The sequence below is a fragment of the Erythrolamprus reginae genome, chromosome Z (genome assembly GCF_031021105.1).
Source record: "Erythrolamprus reginae isolate rEryReg1 chromosome Z, rEryReg1.hap1, whole genome shotgun sequence".
NCBI classification, from domain to species: Eukaryota; Metazoa; Chordata; class Lepidosauria; order Squamata; family Dipsadidae; genus Erythrolamprus; species Erythrolamprus reginae.
This window is the reverse complement of record NC_091963.1, coordinates 67552093-67574951: the sequence shown is the minus strand read 5'-3', so window position 1 is coordinate 67574951 and position 22859 is coordinate 67552093. Positions and strand designations below refer to the sequence as shown.

Below are 22859 nucleotides of genomic sequence, written 5' to 3'. Positions count from 1 at the left end.
TTAGAGCCCAAGGTCATATTTTATTCTGCATCAACTGAAGAAAAGAGGAAGTCGGTGGAATCCCTGCACTTAGACTGGTCCTCGTGATGAACTTGTGGGCGTGGGGATATAGGATGACCCTAACCTGGGCGGGGTACTGGAAAGAAGCTAGTATCGGAATGGCAGTTGCATGACCAACATGGCTCGGCTAATAAATCGAACCTTGAATGAGAGAATTGGAGTGGAACCTGATTTATTTCTCAGATGTTATTTGGGGCACTGACACTTTCCCCCCCAGCACTAACTAGCTGCTAACGATCTTCCCAGCTCTTACCTTGCAGGCTCTTTCATTGTTTCTCTCTGCGAAGAATGTTTTCCAAACCCTGTCTTTGATTTTTTTCCCATTCTCTATTTAAATTTCAATTCAATTCAATTTATTAGATTTGTATGCCGCTCCTCTCCGAAGATTCGGGGCGGCTCCAAATGTTTCTTTCCAGCCCTAACCAGGTGCTAACAATGTCCCCAGCTTTTACCAGCTTGCAAGCTTTCATTGTTACTCTCTGCAAATAATGTTTTCCAAACCCTGTCTTTGTAGATTTTTTTTCATTGCTTTACTTGCTTCAGATGTTTCTCTCCAGCCCTACCCAGGTGCTATTAATGTTTCCAAGCTCTTTCATTGTTACTCTCTGCAAAGAATGTTTTCCAAGCCCTAGGTTTTGCAGGGTTTTTTTCCCATTGTTCTGAGTTGCTCTGAATAAGTGTCTTTCCAACCCTAACCAGGTATTAACGATGTTCCTAACTCTTACCTGCTTGCAAGCACTTTCATTGTTACTCTCTCCAAATGAGACCTAATTTTCCAAACCCTGTCTTTGTAGGGGTTTTTTTTCATTGCTTTATTGCTCCGAATGTTTCTTTCCAACCCTAACCAGGTGCTAACAATGTTCCCAGCTCTTACTGGCTTGCAAGCTCTTTCATTGTTACTTTCTGCAAAGAAGAATGTTTTCCAAGCCCTTTGTTTTCACAGGGTTTTTCCCATTGCTCTACTTGTTCAGAATGTTTCTTTCCAGGTGCTAATGATGTTCCCAGCTCTTACTGGCTTGCAAGCTTGTTGCTTGTTACTTGTTACTCACTCAGAATTAAAAAAAATTAAGCCCTTAACCAGGGGATAAAATAATATGCTGAAGCTGACCAGACTAAGGACGCTAGCCAGATGAATATCTGGTAAGCAGCTTCTTTTCCCTGTTTTCCTCCACAAAAAACTAAGGTGCGTCCTATATTCTGTTGCGTCTTATACTCCGAAAAATATGGTACTTGAATTGTGGATTTAAATATAGATTAAGAAGTAGTGTAGTTGTGAGTTGTTCATTGCTTCCTGAGCTTCATGGTTTTGTTGGAAATGTTTCATTACTAAGTTAGGTAACATCAGTGCTGATAATTCTACCTAATTTGGTAATTAAATGTCTGTAAGAAAACCTCCAAGCACCAAGGAGTCCGCAAGTCAACTTTGAGTTTCAAATATTCTCTTCTTGGAGTAATGAAATATGCCACCTTGTTTTATATATTTATACAATTGGGATGGTTTTAGATAAATATCCTTAAGGAATACATTTAATTCTTGGCAGCATTTGAATAAAATGACCAAATATTAGGAACAGTGTTTTATCAATAATAGACTATCTCAGACTCTCCCTTGATATTATGTGAAGTTAGCTTAAAATCAACACAAATTGCAAAAATAGAACTTTGAGGGGTTGCAGAATATTTTCTACTAGATTATGAAGTACCAAACAGTGATGCATGCTTATTTCCTCCAAATTAAATTTATTCTTAAATTGTATTTCCATTTTATACTCAATTTTAGTCTAATTTTAGATATAAAAATATGGTATAAAGTTTACTTAGTATGATTACTAAACTAAAAGCCCTATTATATTTAGAGTCAAGTCTATTTCTTTAATTTTTGTAATGGTAGACAATGGTCTAATTACAATCAGATGGAAAGTGGCTTGTAACAATTTATTCTGGTGAATAAAATGGCCAGAACTGGGGGCCACCAATCTTTGTTTTTCCTTATTAATTCTGGAGAGATGAAATCACAATTGCGCAATAAAATCTTTAACTTCACTTTGTAGACATTGGGTGGTATCATTATGAAGGGGAGCACATCTGAAATTATAGCATTAACAGTTGTTACAGAAGTGATCCAGTGATCCATTTATATTTGTGTGATAAAGCTAAAATTATCCATCTATAACAGTGATGGCGAACCTATGACATGCGTGCCACAGGTTGCATGGGGAGCCATTTCTGAGAGCACTTGAGGCATTGTCCTATGTCAACTGATTTTTGGCATTCTTTTCAGTGGTTTCCACTCTCCCCATGCTTCAGGAAAGAGTCCAGAACCCTACGGACGTCAAAAAACGGCCCAACAGCCCAACTGGAAGTTTCCAAACTTTGGGTTGGCCAGTTGGGCCATTTTTGCCATCCCCAGGCTTCAGGAGGCTTTCCCGAACCCCAGGGAAAGTGAAAAAACCAGCGCAATGGGCCTACCAGAAGTCTGGGGGCTTAGGTGAAGTCTCTGAGCATGCATGGGAGAAGGGGCAGCGCGGGTGCTGTGTGCATGCATGGGGGGGAGGGCATTGCATTAGGGATGTGGACACACACCCTTTTGACACCTGAGCCAAAAAAGGTTTGCCATCACTGATCTATAAGGTACCAATTGACTTATTCACATTCTCCTGACATAAATATTGCCATATTTTTTAAAAAGATAATGCTGCTAGATGGTTTCCTTTCTCAATTTCTGCTAATATTGCGTATGGTAAATTGAAAACAAGGATATTTTTAAAAAAAGATTATTTCTGAAGTTGTATCTGTTTTGAAAGAGTTATTTTTTCTGAATTACTTCTTTGGAAAATTTTAGGTCCTTCAGAAAACAAAAAGACAGAAGAACTCAGTCCTCTGAAGGTTTCCTCACCAAAGACTCCTGTAAAAGTAGCTTCTAACACAAAACCTGAGCAAGTTCCTAATAGGCAGAACGGTTTGTATTTCTAATTCTAATTGGTTGTATTACATAATCTTTCTCGTTCAAATACTAGAAAATGACAAACTCCTTGTGTCTCTTATTGGTAATAAAAGAAATTGCTGGATAACTATTGTTAAGGAGTGTGCAGTTATCTCTGAGTGGTCAAAGATACACAGACAGAGGAAATGTGGAGGTCTTGCAGATATCCAGATATAATGATAATAATAATAATAATAATAATAATAACAACAACAACAACAATAATAATAATAATAATAATTTATTAGATTTGTATGCCGCCTCTCTCCGAAGACTCGGGGCGGCTCACAACAACAATAAATAATACGGTACAAATCCAATAATTAAAACTATAGTTAAAAACCCACTATCATGAAAAAACAGTCAACACTACCCAATCATAACCACACAGAAATCTTACTAGCCAAAAGGGGGTACATCAATTACCCCATGCTTGGTGACATAGATAGGTCTTCAGAGTCTTGCGGAAGGCGAGGAGGGTGGGGGCAGTTCGAATCTCCGAAGGGAGTTGATTCCAGAGGGCCGGGGCTGCCACAGAGAAGGCTCTTCCGGTAGTTATTAAGTATAACTGGGTCCAGGGAAGGCTTCTTGAGGAGGGGGCGCACAAGTGCCTCCTTGTAGGGAGCTGGAAAGAACCCGCCCCCTCAAAGAAACGTTGACAATCTCCTGGACCCAGTTCCATGTCACCTCCCTGCTGGCCAAAACCAATCAGGAGGGACACAGGTTCAGTAAACAGGTGGTGGAACTCACATCTCCAGTGCCCTTGTACACTTCATCAGGTGTCACCAGGTCAAACTCCTCCCAGACAGGTGGACAAGGATGGGCCCCAGTCACCCCGACGGCCAGGCGGGATTCCGCTGATGCAGTCAAGGTGGCATCATATGCACATCTTGCCTCCTTGAATGCCACTTTGTAAGTCTTAATATGAGCTCTTACAAGTGTTCGATCAGACTCAGATTTACTTTTCCTCCATCGCTTCGCTAGAAGTCTCTTCTGGTGTTTCAACACCTGGAGTTCCTCGGTAAACCAAGGGACTCTCCGGGGTCTAGTGCCACAGAGAGGTCGAAATGGCACAATCCGGTCCAGAGGCTCCGTCACAGCCTTGTTCCAGGCCACAGCGAGGGACTCTGCTATGTACAAGTGAATCCGGTAAAACCTCAAGTGCCCTCTGAAAGCCCTCTGGGTCTATCAGGCGCCTGAGGTGGAACCACCTAGTCGGTTCCGCCTCCTTGCAGGGGAGGATTGGAGCCTTGAAATCAAGCTGTAGCAGAAAATGGTTTGACCATAACAAAGGCAGAACATCTAAGCTCCTTAGTCTCAGACCATCACTCAGCTGCTCCGAGAGAAATATCATGTTGTGTGGGTGCCCCCCCTCGTGAGTTGGACCCTGAACTACTTGGGTTAGGTCCATGGTTGTCATGGTGGTCATGAACTCCTGCACTAACCCAGAGGATTCACCGAGTGCTAGTAGGTTAAAGTTGCCCAAAACAATAAGTCCGGGGAACTCCATCGCCAGCCCGGCTACCTCTTCGAGCAGCACAGGCAGGGCTGTTGACACGTAGCTGGGAGGCAGGTACGTTAGCAACAAGCCCACCTGAACCCCTAGGTCCAACTTCACAAAGAGGGACTCACAACCCGCAATCTCAGGAGCAGCGAGTCTGTGTAGGCTAAAAGTCTCCTTGGCTATAATAGCCACTCCCCCCCCCCTTCCCTGGGGTCGCGGCTGATGCCATACATGAAACCCAAAAATCCAAGTAACAATTCAATAATACTATCCAGATACATTAAGTGTATAAAATATTATTTACTGTTTAGTCAAAAACAGTTCTAATCAAACACAGTTAAATCAGTCAATATATATATTTATCAATATACAATACTACAAGCTTACTTTTCCAGCATAAATCATCATTTGAACACATAGTTCTTACTACAGCATAGCCACAAAGACAAAGCATAAATAGCAGAGTAGCTGAGAAAGTGAGTCAAGCTTATGGCTCCCTCTTATCGCAATCTGTTACACTAGCTCTTAAAGCAATAGTGTTCTAATACATGGAAACATACATTGTTGCTTTATTCTATATATTGACAAACCCAACTAGTTATGTACATAGCACTAACAACTATAACTAAAAGATAGGAAATTCTGTTTAGTATTTTTTTTAAAAAAAATCATTTCACATCCAAACTGATGCTGTCACAAAGAATAAAATGGAAGTGAAAAATGCTGTTAACAAATTTATAAAGTAGTTAATTAATTAGCAGAAATTAATACTGAACCTATCAACTACAGGCAGAATATCCAATTTTTAATATAGCTAGAAGGGAAAGCCCTGCTAACATTATTTTGCTATTAAGGGTGAATTGCTGCATGGTTCAAATTATAAATTATTTGCTTTGGTAACTTTTGCTATATGAATCTAGCCATTTAATCTTAATAAAAAGAGCTTAGTCCTGTTTTTAAGTGAACAGAAATATTTGTTACAAAAAAAATTGAGTTTAAAAAATATTTGGATTTGAACATTAATAGGACTTACATTGTTAGGGAAAAGAAAAAACAATGAACTGTGCAAGTAGATTGCTAAAACTTGACACATTTACCTTATGGTAAAATATGGGTGGAAATAATTACTTGTGATATTAGGAAGTATGTCTAAAAGAAGCCATAATCATGTATAGGTATCTATGCCTTATTCAGCATATGATGTTTAAATTAGATTCAATTCAATTTAAAAGCACACTTTCAAAACAATGTGCAAATCACTATGAGTATGGCTTGTTGACTTTTTGTGGGCACTAATAACCACTTTTCCTCATATCTCTGTTTATAGATGCCATTTTACATTAAATTCATTTAAAAAATTATTTTCCTTCTGCAATAATATGACCAAAACTATCCATGACAGTCAGACGGGGCTCTGATTTACTGCTATTACCGTTGTGGATGTGCGTGCATCTCTGGGTAACCAGTGCATGTGCGCATTGCAGTGAGATTTTGCTTCCACGTATGCACAAGAAGCAAATCTTGCAAGAAAACATGCAGCAAAAGGCTGCTGAAAATCACTGAAATTTCACACATGCGTCTTCTCACAAGATTTTGCTTCCTGTGCATGCGTAGAAGCAAAATCTCATCCAGGATGCCTGCACCTGCCCGCCAATCACCGGAGCTGCCCACGCTTCCCGGTTTTTGCACAGAGGGCCCATAACGGTAAGCAACCCACTACTGATAACAGTGCTTATTAGTTTGTATTTCCTTTTGAAAATGGAATTTTTAATTTCTTCTTTTTTTTTTTGTAGTTTTAATTTTTACACTCTTAGGCTATTTTGACTTTGACTGCCTCTTTTTTTTCTAATCTTAAGAATTTAAGCTGAAGCTATAAGGGTAAACCTATGACCTAAATGATAATACAACATAATATGGACTTATAGTTTTTATTTATTCCCATATTAGTCACATATTTACTGCAAAGTAAAAAGATTATGCACTCCTTTTGTCATTCTCTATGCAACTTCTTTTTAGTATGTTTGGTTTTTATTGTGTTTTTTAAATTTATATTTTATTGCTTTTTAATTAATTAAAAAATGTGTAAAACAAGGATAATTGTGAAATAAATACATATATTGTGAAAAAGAAAAAAATTAATGGATTTAAGATCTGATTACACTGCTAGTTATGAGTGGATTGTAGACATAGACTTTGTATCAATAAGTGTAATGAAATATTTATACAGAATAAAGTAGGTTAATGGAACAGTAATGTGTATGTGTATGCAAACAAATATTTGCATTACAGTGGTCCCCCGATTATCGCGAGGGTTCCGTTCCAGGACCCCTCGCAATGATCGGTTTTTCGCGAAGTAGCGGTGCGGAAGTAAAAACACCATCTGCGCATGCGCAGATGGTGTTTTCTCCAATGCACTTGCAAGGAGAGTCCAGGATGGGTAGTTCTCAATCTGATTGGTCGGGACTGAGTTTAATTTAAATATTAGGCAGGCACCGCCCCCTTAGCCCTCCAGTCTAAAAACTCAGTCACAGTAAAGGGACTTAGAGTTAGTTTTCTCTTCAATAAATTTATATTTATTGTGGTTTTCTATGTACTAATCTCCTTTTATGTCTTTTTCTTTCTTGCAGGTGTAGTTGGGGGAAAAGTTTTTCCTCACGCAGCCCTGGATTAAAACCTCCAGTGGGTTTCATCCAGGAGCTTGCAGCTCCTCCATTGCAAGCCGGTTTTTTTGGAGTGAGCACCCGGGGGAACTATCTCCGAGGTAGACCCCGGAGGAGAGGAAGAGGTTGACGCCTCGGGAGGGTCCGCCCCGCCCATTGCGAAAATACCTGGGATCATGGAGTGACTAATGAAGGCTCTTCAGCAGGGGAGGGGCGCCGCCCCCCCCCCTCGACATCGCATAACGTTACTTACAGAGAGACTCTGGATGCAGCTTTGAGCAGGCAAATACTGGCGGCACGGGAAGGTATCGGCTGAGGCCGTTTCTCCCAGGCGTTCAGGAGGAGGCGAAAGACGGGCGGGCCAGGAAAACTTCCCGCCCGTCTCCTTGGCAACATCGCGCCGGCCATCTTGGGAGCCCGAAATTGAGCGGGCAGGCCAGTTCGCGCTCGGCGAGCGTCTCGGGTTGCCAGGACAACGGTCCGGCGGCCATGTTGGTTGACGCAATTTCGCCGGAGCGTCTCACTCGATCTTCTGTTGGCGCCAAGTGTCTCCTCTGCCCGGTGACACGCAGGCGCAGTCCTCAACCGAGCAGTTGCAATTAGCGGTCATTATTGCTAGCGTTTGCGAAGCACATAGGACTCTGTCCCGATCAACAATCTTTGTGAGTAAATTGATAGTTATGGCTGACCAGTCAATTCCGGCCGGGGAGGAGGCCAGCGCCACCAGGCCCACGACCCCCAAACAAAAGCCTCAGAAGCAGAAACCCTCACAGGGGGCAGCACTTAGAGAGGCTGAGAAGCGCATTAAAGCGCTAGAGAAGCAATTGGAATCTTCTCAGAGGGCTGGGGGACCACCGCCTATGCCTGTTCAACCCCTCATTGCCATCCCTCCGCCGGTCTCCCCCTTATTTACACCAGGGGTTGTAGGCTCGGCATCGGAGAGGGATTGGTCACTGGAGAGGCCCTTCCAATCCTCAGCTTCTTCTAGGCCTGAGACATCCACATTTGCGAGGCAAGCAGCGTGGCCTACCACCTTCACTGTTCCACAGCCAGTCCTGCCTCAATGTGGTCAGGCGCAAGCAGCCACATTCACCCCTACGGCTGCTGGATTGCGCACGGCACAGGATGCCTGGCAGAGTATGCCCCAGGCCCTACAGGACCTAGTTGTCAGCGCCTACATGCAGGGACAAGCAAGTGTGGTTCAGCAGAAGCCATTACCTGCGGGCCCTACTCCATCGAGATTCAGGGACCCCTGGCTTACTCCAGCTTCTCCATCCGGCCTGGAGTCCAGGGATGAGGATGAATTTTCCAGGGATGACTTCAGCGAGGCGGAGGACGAGCTCTCCGGCGATGACCAACCACCGGAACTACCTGCGTTACCTGGTCTTTTCAAATCCGCCCTCTTCAAGGTCCTGCTGAACAAGGCCAAGATGACCATAGACCAGGCGGGTGAAGGAGGTCAGGGTGTTCCTTCGGCACCAGGTCAGCCTACAGGGGGTCTCTTTGTGTTCCCGAAGCAGGAGACCGTTAACGTACCTTCGTCTCATTTATTTCTGGAGACTGTACAACGGCCATGGGAGAGCCCCGCGACGGGACAGGGCCCGTCTAACCTGGACAGACGCTTTTACACCTTTGACCAGGCCATGGAGGATCTTCTGGAGCTGCCTACGGTGGACAAGCCGGTCACCAGCCTGGTCTCAAATGCCCTCGTCCCTTCGGAGTCTCAGGAGGGATTAAGGGCCGAGGACAAAAGGGCGGACAATGTCGTTCGCAGGACCCATCAAATGGCGTCTTGGGCCGTGAGGGCTGCTTCGGCGGCTTCTTTCTTTAATCGGGCTACGCTCCTCTGGATTAAAGAAATCCAGTCCAGAGTCGATCCGCAAGATGCGAGAATGCGCCAGGACCTGAACAAACTGTTAGCGGCCACTGAATTTTCCGCGGACGCAACAGTCAATGCCGCTAAGTTCGCCTCTAGAGCGATGGCCTCGCCGGTCGCCTCCCGCAGGCTCATCTGGTTGCGGAATTGGCAGGCCGACGTGAAATCTAAGTGGGCCCTTGCTTCTTCGCCGTTCAAGGGCAAGAAGCTCTTCGGAGACATCTTGGACGATGTATTGGTGGAGGACAGGGACAAGAAAAAGGTGATGCCCAGCTCAAGCAAAAAGCAAGGAAGGCGCTTTACCCCCTACCACCGGAGACAGCCCTTTCGGAATGACTCCACCTCGACCAACAACCAGGGGTCGAGGTCCTACTTTCCAGGATCCTTTGGTCAGGGTTCCTTTCGTTCAGACAGGACCCCACAATTTGATTGCACTAGAGCTTTCCAGGGCCGCCGCCCCTTCAGAGGTTCCGGCAGGGGGTTCAGAAAGACCAAGTGACTTTCCTATGGACACTCCTCTGGGCGGCAGGCTAATCCATTTCTCGGACGTCTGGTCAAACACCTCATCGGACCCCTGGGCGACTGCCACGGTTTCACAAGGTCTGAAAATCGAGTTTCTATGCCCTCCACCCTGCCGCTATCTGCCTTGTCGTGCCCCCTTGGACATTTCCAGGAAGAGGCTCCTATACCAAGAGGTGGCTCACCTGCTGGAAATAGGAGCCATCGAGGAGGTCCCTCTACCTCAACAGGGTATGGGGTTCTACTCAGCAATTTTCTTGGTTCCAAAGTCGTCAGGGGGAGCACGGCTCATTCTGAACCTTCGGAGGCTAAATCGCTACGTAAAGTACAGGAGGTTCAGAATGCACTCTCTGCGCTCCATTCTGGCTGCCATCAGACAAGGGGACTACATGACATCCATAGACCTAAAGGAGGCTTACCTCCATGTCCCCATTTTTCCGCCTCACCGACAATATCTGCGCTTCAGCCTGGATGGGGCCCATTTTCATAGAAACATAGAAACATAGAAGTCTGACGGCAGAAAAAGACCCCATGGTCCATCTAGTCTGCCCTTATACTATTTTCTGTATTTTATCTTAGGATGGATATATGTTTATCCCAGGCATGTTTAAATTCAGTTACTGTGGATTTATCTACCACGTCTGCTGGAAGTTTGTTCCAAGGATCTACTACTCTTTCAGTAAAATAATATTTTCTCATGTTGCTTTTGATCTTTCCCCCAACTAACCTCAGATTGTGTCCCCTTGTTCTTGTGTTCACTTTCCTATTAAAAACACTTCCCTCCTGGACCTTATTTAACCCTTTAATATATTTAAATGTTTCGATCATGTCCCCCCTTTTCCTTCTGTCCTCCAGACTATACAGATTGAGTTCATTAAGTCTTTCCTGATACGTTTTATACTTAAGACCTTCCACCATTCTTGTAGCCCGTCTTTGGACCCGTTCAATTTTGTCAATATCTTTTTGTAGGTGAGGTCTCCAGAACTGAACACAGTATTCCAAATGTGGTCTCACCAGCATTCTATATAGCGGGATCATAATCTCCCTCTTCCTGCTTGTTATACCTCTAGCTATGCAGCCAAGCATCCTACTTGCTTTCCCTACTGCCTGACTGCACTGTTCACCCATTTTGAGACTGTCAGAAATCACTACGCCTAAATCTTTTTCTTTTGAAGTATTTGCTAACACAGAACTGCCAATACAATAGTCAGATTGAGGATTCCTTTTCCCCAAGTGCATTATTTTACATTTGGAAACATTAAACTGCAGTTTCCATTGCTTTGACCATTTATCTAGTAAAGCTAAATCATTTACCATATTGCCGATCAGTACAGGGCCATGCCTTTCGGGCTTTCATCGGCCCCAAGATCATTCACAAAGCTGCTAGATGTCCTAACAGCTGGTCTCAGACAGCGATCGGTGCGCCTACTGGCCTATCTGGACGACATCGTGATTCTGTCCAGGACAAGGGACCTGGCGTTGCAGGACTTACACTTAACAATTCAGACGCTACAGGATCATGGCTTTTCGGTCAACTTCAAAAAAAGCCACTTGACCCCCACGACTCGGCTGGCTCACCTGGGAACCAATATAGATTCCAGGAGGGGCCTGGTCTTCCTGTCCCAGGAGAGGCAATCTACCATCAGGGAACTGGTTTGGGGCTTGGCGTCACAGCAATGCCTTCAACTCTCCTTCCTGTCCAAACTTCTCGGGAGACTGGTGTCATGTATCGACATCATTCCATGGGCCAGGTTCCACCTACGTCCCCTCCAGTGGTTCCTTTTGCCATTCCAGAGAAGGAAGATCAGCCACTCCCACCTACAGGTGCATCTCGACTCCGGGGTTCGACGGTCCTTACGGTGGTGGGTATCCCCAGCTCTAGCAAAGGGTTCCCTCTTTCTGGAACGATACCTTCTTACGGTGACAACAGACGCCAGTTTGACGGGCTGGGGAGCCCATCTTTCCTCGAATTTGGCCCAGGGCCTTTGGGATCCATCGGACCTGAGGAACGTCAACATCAACTTCCTGGAGTTGAAGGCAGTTTCCCTGGCTCTCTTGAGTTTCGCAGACCTGATAAGGGGTCAGCATGTCCTAGTTCGGACCGACAACGTCTCCACCCAGTCTCACATCAACAGACAAGGGGGGACTCGGTCTCGACGACTGATGAGGGAATCGGAGTCCCTGCTCAGGTGGGCGGAGGCCAATCTAGCTTCCCTGTCCGCGGAGCACATTTCAGGGGTGGAGAATGTGTGCGCGGACTGGCTGAGCCGGGAGACCTTGGATCCAGGGGAGTGGCAGCTGGACCCTACAGTTTTTCTGGACATTGTGCACAGGTTTGGGAGGCCAATCTTGGACCTGTTCGCTTCTCGCAGCAACTCTCAACTCCCACGCTTCTTCTCCCGCTTCCCGACACCGGGTGCGGAGGGGGTAGACGCTCTTCGACTACAGTGGCCACCAGGACTTCTGTACGCATTTCCACCGACTTCCATCCTTCCCAGGGTAATGCGGAAGATTCTGGAGCAACGTGCGGAGGTGCTGCTGCTGGCGCCTTACTGGCCGCGCCACAATTGGTTTGCGGATTTGATGCAACTGTCAGTGTCTCCCCCCTGGAGGATTCCGGATCACAGGATATCTCTCTCCCAGGGCTCGATCTCCCACCCAGAGCCTCAGTGGTGGCAGCTGACCGTGTGGAGATTGAGCGGCAACATCTAAAACGTCAAAATTTGCCAGATCCAGTTATCGACACAATTCAGGCTGCTCGCAGACCTTCGACAAGATGAATTTACCAGGCAACCTGGGCTTCCTTTTCCAGGTTCTGTGAGGAGCGGGAGGTGGATCCACAAAAGGCTTCCCCTCCCTTGGTCTTAAGCTTTCTTCAATCAGGCCTAGAAAAAGGACTCGCGCCTAACACCTTGCGCCGTCATGTGGCCGCTTTATCCACAATCATAGGTGGAGACAGTTACCGGTCCCTCGCCAGACATCCTTGGATTAGGGACTTCCTGAAAGGGGCCGCCAACATCAGGCCACCACCGATACATCGGTTCCCTTCCTGGGATTTGTCGTTGGTACTTCATGCCTTAATGGGTCCTCCATTTGAACCGTTTCGCCATATATCGCTCAGATTGTTAACACTCAAGACTGCCTTCTTGGTGGCGATCACATCTGCCAGGAGGGTCTCTGAGATTGCAGCTTTCTCTACCAGGGAGGACCTCTGTAGGTTTCACCCTGATAGAGTTGTATTGAGACTGGACCCAGCCTTTCTTCCTAAGATCAACTCTACCTTTCACAGGGCACAGGAGATAGTGTTACCGGACTTCTGTAGCCATGGGACTCATCCTTCGGAACTGCGGTGGCATAAGCTCGATGTGAGACGGGCTTTGAAGATTTATATCCGCAGGACTCAGGAATTCAGGATTTCGGAGGCCTTATTCGTCTCCTTTGCAACTAGGACTTTGGGCACTAGGGTCTCTTCTAGGACAATAAGCCGTTGGTTGTGTGATTGCATCAGGGAGGCTTACCGATCTAAGGGATCACCTGTTCCACAGGGACTTACCGGACATTCCACACGCAGTACGGCTACTACAGCGGCCTGGAGGACCCAGGCTTCACTAGAAGACATTTGTAGGGCGGCCACTTGGGCGGCTCCGTCCTCTTTTGTCAGACACTATCGAATTGACTCCTTTGCTTCCGCGGAAGCAGCCTTTGGGAGGAGGGTTTTACAGCGGGTGTGTTCCTTTTCAGAGCCCCCGGTCCGACCTTCTCCCTCCCTTGGTTAATATCTTGGGTATATCCCATCCTGGACTCTCCTTGCAAGTGCATTGGAGAAGGACCGTTGAAACTTACCTGAACGGTCTTCTCGATGCACTGCAAGGAGAGTCCAGACCCGCCCGAATTCGGGACCGGGGTTAATATTGGAAGGTTGTGGTGTTTGTTTGGATATTCTAATTACCTTGAATGTTTAATAAAAGTTTGTTAGCTTTACTGCTCCTTCGTTTCCTTTAGACTGGAGGGCTAAGGGGGCGGTGCCTGCCTAATATTTAAATTAAACTCAGTCCCGACCAATCAGATTGAGAACTACCCATCCTGGACTCTCCTTGCAGTGCATCGAGAAGACCGTTCAGGTAAGTTTCAACGGTCCTTTACTTCCGCCGCAGCAGCGAGGAGCCGAAGATTGGGGTTTCCCCGCCGCCCACGCAAACTCCTCGCTGCTGCCGCACCCATCGCTTGTCTTGTCCGCCCGCTGCTTGTCCGCCGCCTGCATGCCCGCTCGCCCGCCCTTCGTCCGCCCACGCCGTTCGCTCGCGCCGCTTCCCAGCTGAGTCCTGAAGCCAGAAGGCAAAGGCGAACTTCCGCGTTTGGCTTCGGGACTCAGCTGGGAAGCGGCGCTGGGGTTTCCCCACCGCCCACGCAAACTCCTCGCTGCCGCTCGCCCGCCCTTCGCCCGCCCACGCTGTTCGCTCGTGCCGCTTCCCAGCTGAGTCCTGAAGCCAAACGCGGAAGTTCGCTTCAGGACTGAAGCCAAACGCGGAAGTTCGCTTCAGGACTCAGCTGGGAAGCGGCGCGAGCGAACGGCGTGGGCGGGAGAAGGGCGGGCGAGCGGCAGCGAGGAGTTTGCGTGGGCGGTGGGGAAACCCCAGCGCCGCTTCCCAGCTGAGTCCCGAAGCCAAACGCGGAAGTTTGCCTTCTGGCTTCAGGACTCAGCTGGGAAGCGGCGCGAGCGAACGGCGTGGGCGGGTGAAGGGCGGGCGAGCGGCGGGCGGACAAGACAAGCGGCGGGCGCGGCAGCAGCGAGGAGTTTGCGTGGGCGGTGGGGAAACTCCTCGCTGATGCCCACCGCTCGCCCTCCCGCCAGCAAGAGGGGGAAGACCCAGGGAAGCCGCCCAGCAGCTGATCTGCCCGGCGCCATCTACGCATGCGTGGCCATAGAAAAAAGGGCGCGCATGCACAGATGGTGTTTTGACTTCCGGGTTGAAAAATATATATAGCCTTTCGCAATGATCGGGATCGCGAAACGCGGGGGATCACTGTATACAAATATATATAGAATTGCAATGTCTTGTTATGGCTTTTTTCTTTGTCATATTTTTTCACTTTGTTGTTAGAGCACTTTATGTTTACATTTCCCCTCCTTCTCTTTGACAAAGTGTATATTTCCATCATTATTTCGTGTTAATACCTCTTGATCTCATTGTCTAGGTAAAGAAGAGAAAACTGAGATAAATGATGAGATGAATACCACAAAGGTAATAAGTGACATATTTGATGAAGTCCTTCATGAAGATGGGCCTGACATAGAGAAACTTAAAAAAGAAATGAGCATAACTTTAGAAGCTGAGAGTGATGATGAACAGGAAGAGACACTGAATATTTCATCAATGTCCATTTTAACACCTTTAACAGAGGCTGTTGCTGTTGCAAGTCCAGAGGTAAGAGCAAATGCGAAATATAGTGATATTACTTATATACATCTAGCAGGGATGGCTAGGTTTTCAAGAATTTGAGAAAATACATCAAACTCTTAATGTTCCAACTGGATATTTTCTACATTTAGAGTCCAGCTTTTACAAAACAAAGTCTTAATGTTGCTTTTAAATATAACTTATTTTAGAATGATCAAATATGTATGTGTTGTGGCCAGCTAGTAGAGCTGGTAGCAGACTTGGACAGTGAGGAAGTTGGGGAGGTACATTGGCCAGTCCTGGAACCTAGGAAAATCTCTGATGAGTACTCTGCATGACAGTTATTAGCTATCTTCAGAGTCAGAGATAAGTGAAGCAGAAGAACAACTGTAGTCTGTTCTCAATGTGCGCATAAGCAGAGAGAAGGGGAGAAGGGAACAATTAAAGAAGGGTTGACTAGGGAGTAAAAGCAAAAGTGAATGCTGAATGGCCTCTCCCATAGGGAATAAATAGCAAAAGGAGAGTGGTGTTTCCAGGAGATAATTCATTCATTTATTAGTGTGAAGATTTGCTTATCTGAGTTGTGCCTCACAGAAACTCCTTGCCAAGTATTTCATTGTACAGTATTGTACCTGGAAGCTATTGGCCTGACAATTATAAGATCTTATAGTTGGAGATGATAAGGATTGATAAGATCTGTTGTTGCAATTCATCCTTGAAAGGTTTATTGCTGGGACTTTTCTTTATGTGAATGCTAAAAATTCCCATTAGTCAAATAAAAAAGGGGTGTGTGTTTTGAGACAAGGAGCCTTTTTCATTATTTTGTGAAGCCTAGATCAGAATAGTATGTTTCTTTCTTTCAGATTTTTGCTTCTCCTAGTAAGTCAATTGCTGAAGAAAGTACTGCAAGTAATGAAAGTCCAAAGTCCATCAGATTCCAGAGAATGTCTCTCTGCAGAACTGAATCTGGAAGCAGCATTGGGTCTTTATCAGAAGAACATAACCTGTATAGGTAATTTCTCTTTAGAAGGACTAGTACAAGGGTATCTAACTCAAAGATTGCTTAAATCTGGCCAATGTGACTGCCTTGAAAACAGTGAAGAACCAGCCTGTGGTGCCTCTGCCAATGAAAACCAAGTGATTCTCCCCAGCTTTGTTTTAGGCGGCAAAGTGTTACAGGAAGCCGTTACAGCTGCAAACAGGCAGAGTGCTTAGGCCAATATAGGTGCCTCCATCACAAGTGATGTCAAGCTGGAAACACCCACCCTGGCCCCCGAGATCAAACACTTCAATGAAATCAAGTTTGATGCCCCTGAAAGGCTTGTTGCCATGATTTTTCTGTATGTGGATTCAGAAATAAAATTAGCCAAAAGAACTAACAAAAATTTATTTATAGCCCAGCCTAATCAAAACTTATTCTTGGATAAATGAATATGGGAGGTAAAAGCAGCACTCTACTTCCTGAAGTCATGGGAAAAACATGAGTGTGAAAATTAACTTAAATCTATCAAACATTTAGGATCTTATAAAAAACTAATTTATCACAAACACAAACTAACAACAACAATAATAATTGTTGTTAGTTAATAATAATAATAATAATTATTATTATTTAATTAGATTTCTTGCCGCCCTTCTCCTGAGACTGAACAAAATAATCTATGTTTGAAAAACACTGTTCTCTTGTAATATTAGCTGATCATCTTTGCAGTGTTATCTATCCTTGTTTATCAAGGAATGGAATAGAATAAGTCAAACATTTAACACAAACTATTTAACGTTTAGTTGAAGCCTCTAGATGAGATCATCCTACAGCACAGGGTAAGGTATCAGCAGTACACTGATGATACCCAATTATTATTATTATTATTTTATTATTATTATTTATTAGATTTGTATGCCGCCCCTCTCCGTAGACTCGGGGCAGCTCACAGCAATAATAAAGACAACGTAAAACAAATCTAATAATTTAAAAAACACTAAAAACCCCATTATTAAGAGCAAACATACACACAAACAAACATACCATGTATAAACTGTATAGGCCTGGGGGAGATGTCTCAATTCCCCCATGCCTGACGGCAGAGGTGGGTTTTAAGAAGTTTAGGAAAGGCAAGGAGGGTGGTGGCAGTTCTAATCTCCGGGGGGAGCTGGTTCCAGAGGGTCGGGGCCGCCAGAGAGAAGGCTCTTCCCCTGGGTCCCGCCAAACAACATTGTTTAGTCGACGGGACCCAGAGAAGGCCAACTCTGTGGGACCTAACCAGTCGCTGGAATTCGTGCGGCAGAAGGCGGTCCCGGAGATATTCTGGTTCGATGCCATGAAGGGCTTTATAGGTCAAAACAACACTTTGAATTGTGACCGGAAACTGATTGGCAACCAATGCAGACTGTGGAGTGTTGGTGTAACATGGGCATAACTGGGGAAGCCCATGATTGCTCTCGCAGCTGCATTCTGCATGATCTGAAGTTTCCAAACACTTTTCAAAGGTAGCCCCATGTAGAGAGCATTATAGTAGTCGAACTTTGAGGTGATGAGGGCATGAGTGACTGAACAGTGAGTCCCGGTCCAGATAGGGCCGCAACTGGTGCACCAGGCAGACCTGGGCAAACGTCCCCCTCGCCACAGCTGAAAGATGGTTCTCTAATGTGAGCTGTGGATCGAGGAGGACGCCCAAGTTGCGGACCCTCTCTGAGGGGGTCAATAATTCCCCCCCCCCCCCCCAGGGTTATGGACGGACAGATGGAATTGTCCCTGGGAGGCAGAACCCACAGCCACTCCATCTTATCCGGGTTGAGCTTGAGTCTGTTGATACCCATCCAGACCCTAACAGCCTCCAGGCACCGGCACACCACTGCTTCGTTGACTGGACATGGGGTGGAGATGTACAGCTGGGTATCATGTATGTATGTATTATACATCTCCACCCTGTGCTAATTTTGTGAATTAGTTCATGTGATGTGCTGGTGCCTGGAAGCTGTAAGGGTCTCGATGGAAGTCAACAGGCTCAAGCTCAACCCCGACAAGACTGAGTGGCTCTGGGCATTTCCTCCAAGTGACTACACCATCTGTCTGCCCGTGGTTCGGGGGCGGGACTATAACCCCCTCAGAAAGGGTCCACAATCTGGCCATCCTCCTGGACCCACAGCTGAGGCTTGACAAACATCTCTCAGCTGTGACCAAGGGGACCTTTGACCAGGTCCAACTGGTAAACCAGTTGTGGCCCTATCTAGACCAGGAGGCTCTGCTCACAGTCACTCATGCCCTTATCACCTGGCGGCTTGATTATTGCAACACGCTCCACATGGGACTACCCTTCAAAAGTGTTCAGAGACTGCAGCTAGTCCAGAACGTGGCTGTGCGAGTTGTTGTGGGTGTACCTAGAAACACCTATATCACACCAACACTTTGTGTGCTGTACTGGTTTCCAATTGGTGTCTGGTCACAATTCAAGGTATTGATTATCATTTATAAAACACTACAGGACCAGACTATTTACGGGACCTCTCCTGCTGCATACCTTCCAGTGACTGATTAAATCCCACAGGGTTGGCCTTTTCCAGATCTCGTCGACTAAGCGGGCCCGCAGGGATGGCCTTCTCTGTGGCAGATCTGGCTCTTTGGAACCAACCACCTCTTGAGGTCTGTACTGGGCTCACCCTACTGGCTTTCTGGAAAGTCTTGAAAACCTTGCATTGCCATCCTGGGGGGCATGAGAACTGACATCTTTTAACCCCACTGAAACAAGTTTTGAATGGTATGCATGAGTGTATGAGTATGAGTGTATGGACTAGATTTTAAGATTAGGGTTAGGGTTAGGTGGACGGCCTTCTGGCTAATAGCATGATGTCAGAGAGGTCCTCCGGAACCCTGCATAGTTTTAGTGTGAGCCGCTCAAGTGCCAAGCAGTCAGTTGCAACCAGCTGGGATCTGGATGTGGGTTGGACCCCTGCGAGAGCAACCACTCTGTCACTGGGATCCTCCAGGGGAATACTATGGAAAGAGCCACTATGCAAACCAGGTTCTCCGGGGCCAGTTGGATCACTTCCACCCATTCCTGCAGAGGAGCCTGGCGCCACTTCTTCCCGCCCGAAGGCTGCTCTCTCTCGGAGGCTAATGACACACAGCGAGGAGTCGAGCATGCCTGGAGCGGGGATTTAAAAAGGGGGGGGGAGTGGCTGGCTGGGATTGATGCGTCCAGAGTTGGGGGACGCCTTTGCAAACAGTGGCCAGGCTGGCCGACCGACTGACCAAAACCGAGGAGTGTGAGAGGCGGAGCGGCTGTCGCAGCCAGGACCGCTTTTGTTCCGTCGGGGGACTCCCGCTTCACCTGCCCTGCAGCCACCCCTTCAGATTGCTGCCTTCGGGGTATGTGCCCGAAGGAGGGGTTAAAAAAACATGCACCAGAACAGATCCAAGAGGCCATCGGATGCCTCAGATTTGCACCTGAGCGCTCTGCAAGGCAAGTGAGGCTGCATTGCCTCAAATTGGGCGCCAGGGTAGAAAGGGTTAAAGCAGTTGCCTTTCGCAAAGGGCTGCTGATCTTTGTTGCTGGCAGAATGCGCTGGAGTGGGAGCGGCTACCTCACCGGGACAGAGGGAGAAAAGAGAAGCGGGGTGTTGATTGCCGAAGAGTTCCGACTGGGAGAAGGGAGCTCGGTAAGCCCCGAAGGCTCTCTTAAGAAGGGGAAAGTAAACCGCCCACCCTTCCCTCCCTATTGGCTCAGACACAGGTGGAGGCAGAGAGACAGAGGGGAAGGGGGGGGGAAGTAAGAGGGGGAGGGAATGTGAGAGAAAAAGTGAGAAAAATGAGAAAATGATGGAGGGGAAAAAACAAAGGGAGAGGAAAAAGAAAGAAATGAGAGAGAAGGGGAGAGAAAGAAAAAAGAGGGAGAGAGAAGAGAGAAATGGAGAGGAAGGAAGGAAGGAGAAATGGAAGGAACAAGGATGGAAGAATGAAATGAATGGAAGGACGGAGAAAGGAAGGACTATTTTGACGGGATGTAACTTTTAAAAAAAAATTCTCTCAACATACGTTCAAATAAAACAGTGTACCATCTAATTTTCCATAAATAAAATGCAGTATTTTGTTAGTAACTAATATCAATCATCAAAAAAGTTGCAAAAGTTTTTTTTTTCTAATTTTGTCATCCAGTTACATACTTTCCTTTTAATTAAATTCCCTCCGTAATGTTCCTTCAAAAAGTACAACACCAATTATATTTCTAACGTATTAACCCTTATGCCAAAGTGCTTCCTTCTTTCTATAAACCAAGATAACCTTGTATAGCCAATCGGATGTTAACAAAAGAATATTAAAAACAAAACGTAAACATACAAATTTCAGACTTCTTCCCCCCCTCTAAATAGCACATTTACTTAATCCAAAATTTAAAAAATATTTCAGCCCATCTAACATTTAGCCAATTAACACTTATCTACACTTCTTACTTAATTATTAATCTTAAATTTCAGTCAATTTGAAAAAAGAAAAAAAGGGGGGGAAATCTAAATATTCTCTATTTTCAATCAATTAAAAATCATTAGCACCATTAATCTCCCCAACAATTCTAAATTCAATTCCATTTATGCATTAATCCAAATCAGTATCACCTACTACATATCTTATTATAATCAATACTTCTAACTTTATTAAAACAGATCAGTAATTCCTAAATTCATATATCTAAATAGAAAAAAATAATTAAAGTTTTAAAAAGAGCAAACAAAACAATATTCCAAGCTTAATCAGCCCTACTCAAACTCCAAATTCTTTAATCTGAGCAGAACTTTGAACCAAACCATTTTATTTTTTATTTTTTTGTATCTCTTTTCCATTTTATTCTTTGTATTCTTCTTTGTTAAAAAAATAAAGGGGTTATTGGATCAAATTTTGGATATTTGACAAGTTAGTTATGATGGTGGCAATGTTCCAGGGTTATATGAACATCTTTTGGGATCTTATGACAAGCAGCTGCAGGGATTCACTTAAGACGGCAAGAAAAGTGGTAAAGTGAGGCAGAATTCATTTAATAACCGTCTTACTCAGGAGATACAGGGGGGTGAACAAAAAAATGGAAACACCTTGAAAAATCATCAAAATATCTTTTAATATGGTGTTGGTCCACCTTTTGGGCAAATACAGCCTCAGTTTTCCAAGGTATTGATTCATACAAATTGTGAATTGTTTCCAAAGGAGTTTTAGCCCATTCTTCAGTTAAAGCACCCTCTAGTTCTTCTGGAGACAATGGTGGTGGAAATCGATTACTTACTTGAATCTCTAAAATCGACCATAAATGCTCAATAATGTTGAGGTCTGGTGATTGTGGTGGCCAGATGACATGCTGAACTTCATTAGAATTTTCATTCTTGACAAATGTATATTTTATTTTATGTACGTTGAGAGCATATGCACCAAGACAAATCACATTTTGCCACTGCTCGAGGGACCATTTCTGGTGGTTTCTACACCACTCTAAATGCTTTGAAACATTTGTCTTAATTGCAACTCTTCCGTGGAATCCAGATTTGTGAAGCTCCCTTCGAACAGTGTTTGTGGAAACTGGGTTCTGTACGTGTCTATTGAGCTGTGCAGTTGTTTTAGGAGCTGTGGTCTTGCAATCTGCTCTAACAATTCACTTTAGAGTCCGGCGGCTCTCTCAGACAACTTCGACTTTCAACCAGACTTGTGCTTGGCTGAGGACGTTTTCCCCTCTCTTTCAAAAGCAGTCATTACTTTTGAGACATGACCTCTTGAAATGCCAAACATTCAGGCACTTTCTGTTACATTAGCGCCTGCCATTTGAGCACCAACAATTTGGCCTCTTTGAAAGTCTGAGAGGTCTGCCATTTCTAGAAGGTTATAACCAATTTCCTTAAACTTCTGTTAAAAAATAGGTAGTTTTAAAAAAACATATAAAATAACAGAATTTAAAAAAACAAAACATTAAAATATATCAAGTTTTGATTGATTTGAACATGCTCAAACATTATGATGCCAAAAAGTCAAGTGTTTCCATTTGTTTGTCCACCCCTATAGAAATGTTCGCCTCCATTGGGGTCAGAACAGAAGTTGAGGATTATCTGTCTGACCAGTGCACTCTTTTAGAAGCAGATCAGGAGTCCATTTTGAAGCTCCACAGAAAATATCTAGGTGGGAAGGCAGGTTGTCTCGACTTACAAGGGTTCATTTACTGACCATTCAAAGTCGCAACGGCCCTGAAAAAGGTGATTTATGCCACTTTTTCACACTTAGGACCTTTGTAGCAGCCCAATGATCGCAGGATCAAAACTTGGCTGCTGTTGCTGTGTGTCCTGAGGTCACGTGACCCCCTTTTGGGACCGTCTCACAAGCAAAGACAATGGGGGAGGGGGGGCGGAGAAGCCAAATTCGCTTAATGACTGGGTTTCTAATCGATCCATGCCCAGGCATGAAAATGTGCCACTCAGACATTATACTTTTCCACCCACACCGAAAAAAAATTAGAGGGAACATTGATAGCAGAGTGCGTTTGTGCCCTGTGAGACCTGAACCTGGTCAGGAACCTGGGAACCTGAGCGTTGATGGGTATAGTGAAAAGGCCACCACCGGCCGGCCAAAGGAATGAATTGATAATATAAAAGAAGAGGAACCTCCATGATTCCCCCTCTTCGATGAGGGAAGTAACAATTCTGCATGCTGACTCCTGACTTTTAGTCAAAAAACCATGTGTCACGGCGGGCCCTAGATCTGGGTGGGCCTTGGAGGATAGCTCCACCCATAAGAAAGGGTGTATCAGCATATACCAATACCCCTTTTCCAGTGGACGGAACTATCCTCCAATAGATTGGGACATACCAAAGTTTAAGGATTCTCCATGGG

The 22859-nt window shown here is 45.4% G+C and overlaps 1 protein-coding gene across 2 annotated transcripts in view; it reads left to right on the top strand.

Moving 5' to 3' along the window:
* ANLN (anillin, actin binding protein) overlaps window positions 1-22859 on the top strand; it is a 215497-nt gene that overhangs the window by 82066 nt on the left and 110572 nt on the right. For both annotated transcript variants that reach the window (XM_070726292.1, XM_070726293.1), the window contains exons 9-11: window positions 2903-3019; window positions 14799-15028; window positions 15865-16013. In XM_070726292.1, the coding sequence (XP_070582393.1) occupies window positions 2903-3019; window positions 14799-15028; window positions 15865-16013 (496 nt within the window). The remainder of the gene's footprint in view (window positions 1-2902; window positions 3020-14798; window positions 15029-15864; window positions 16014-22859) is intronic.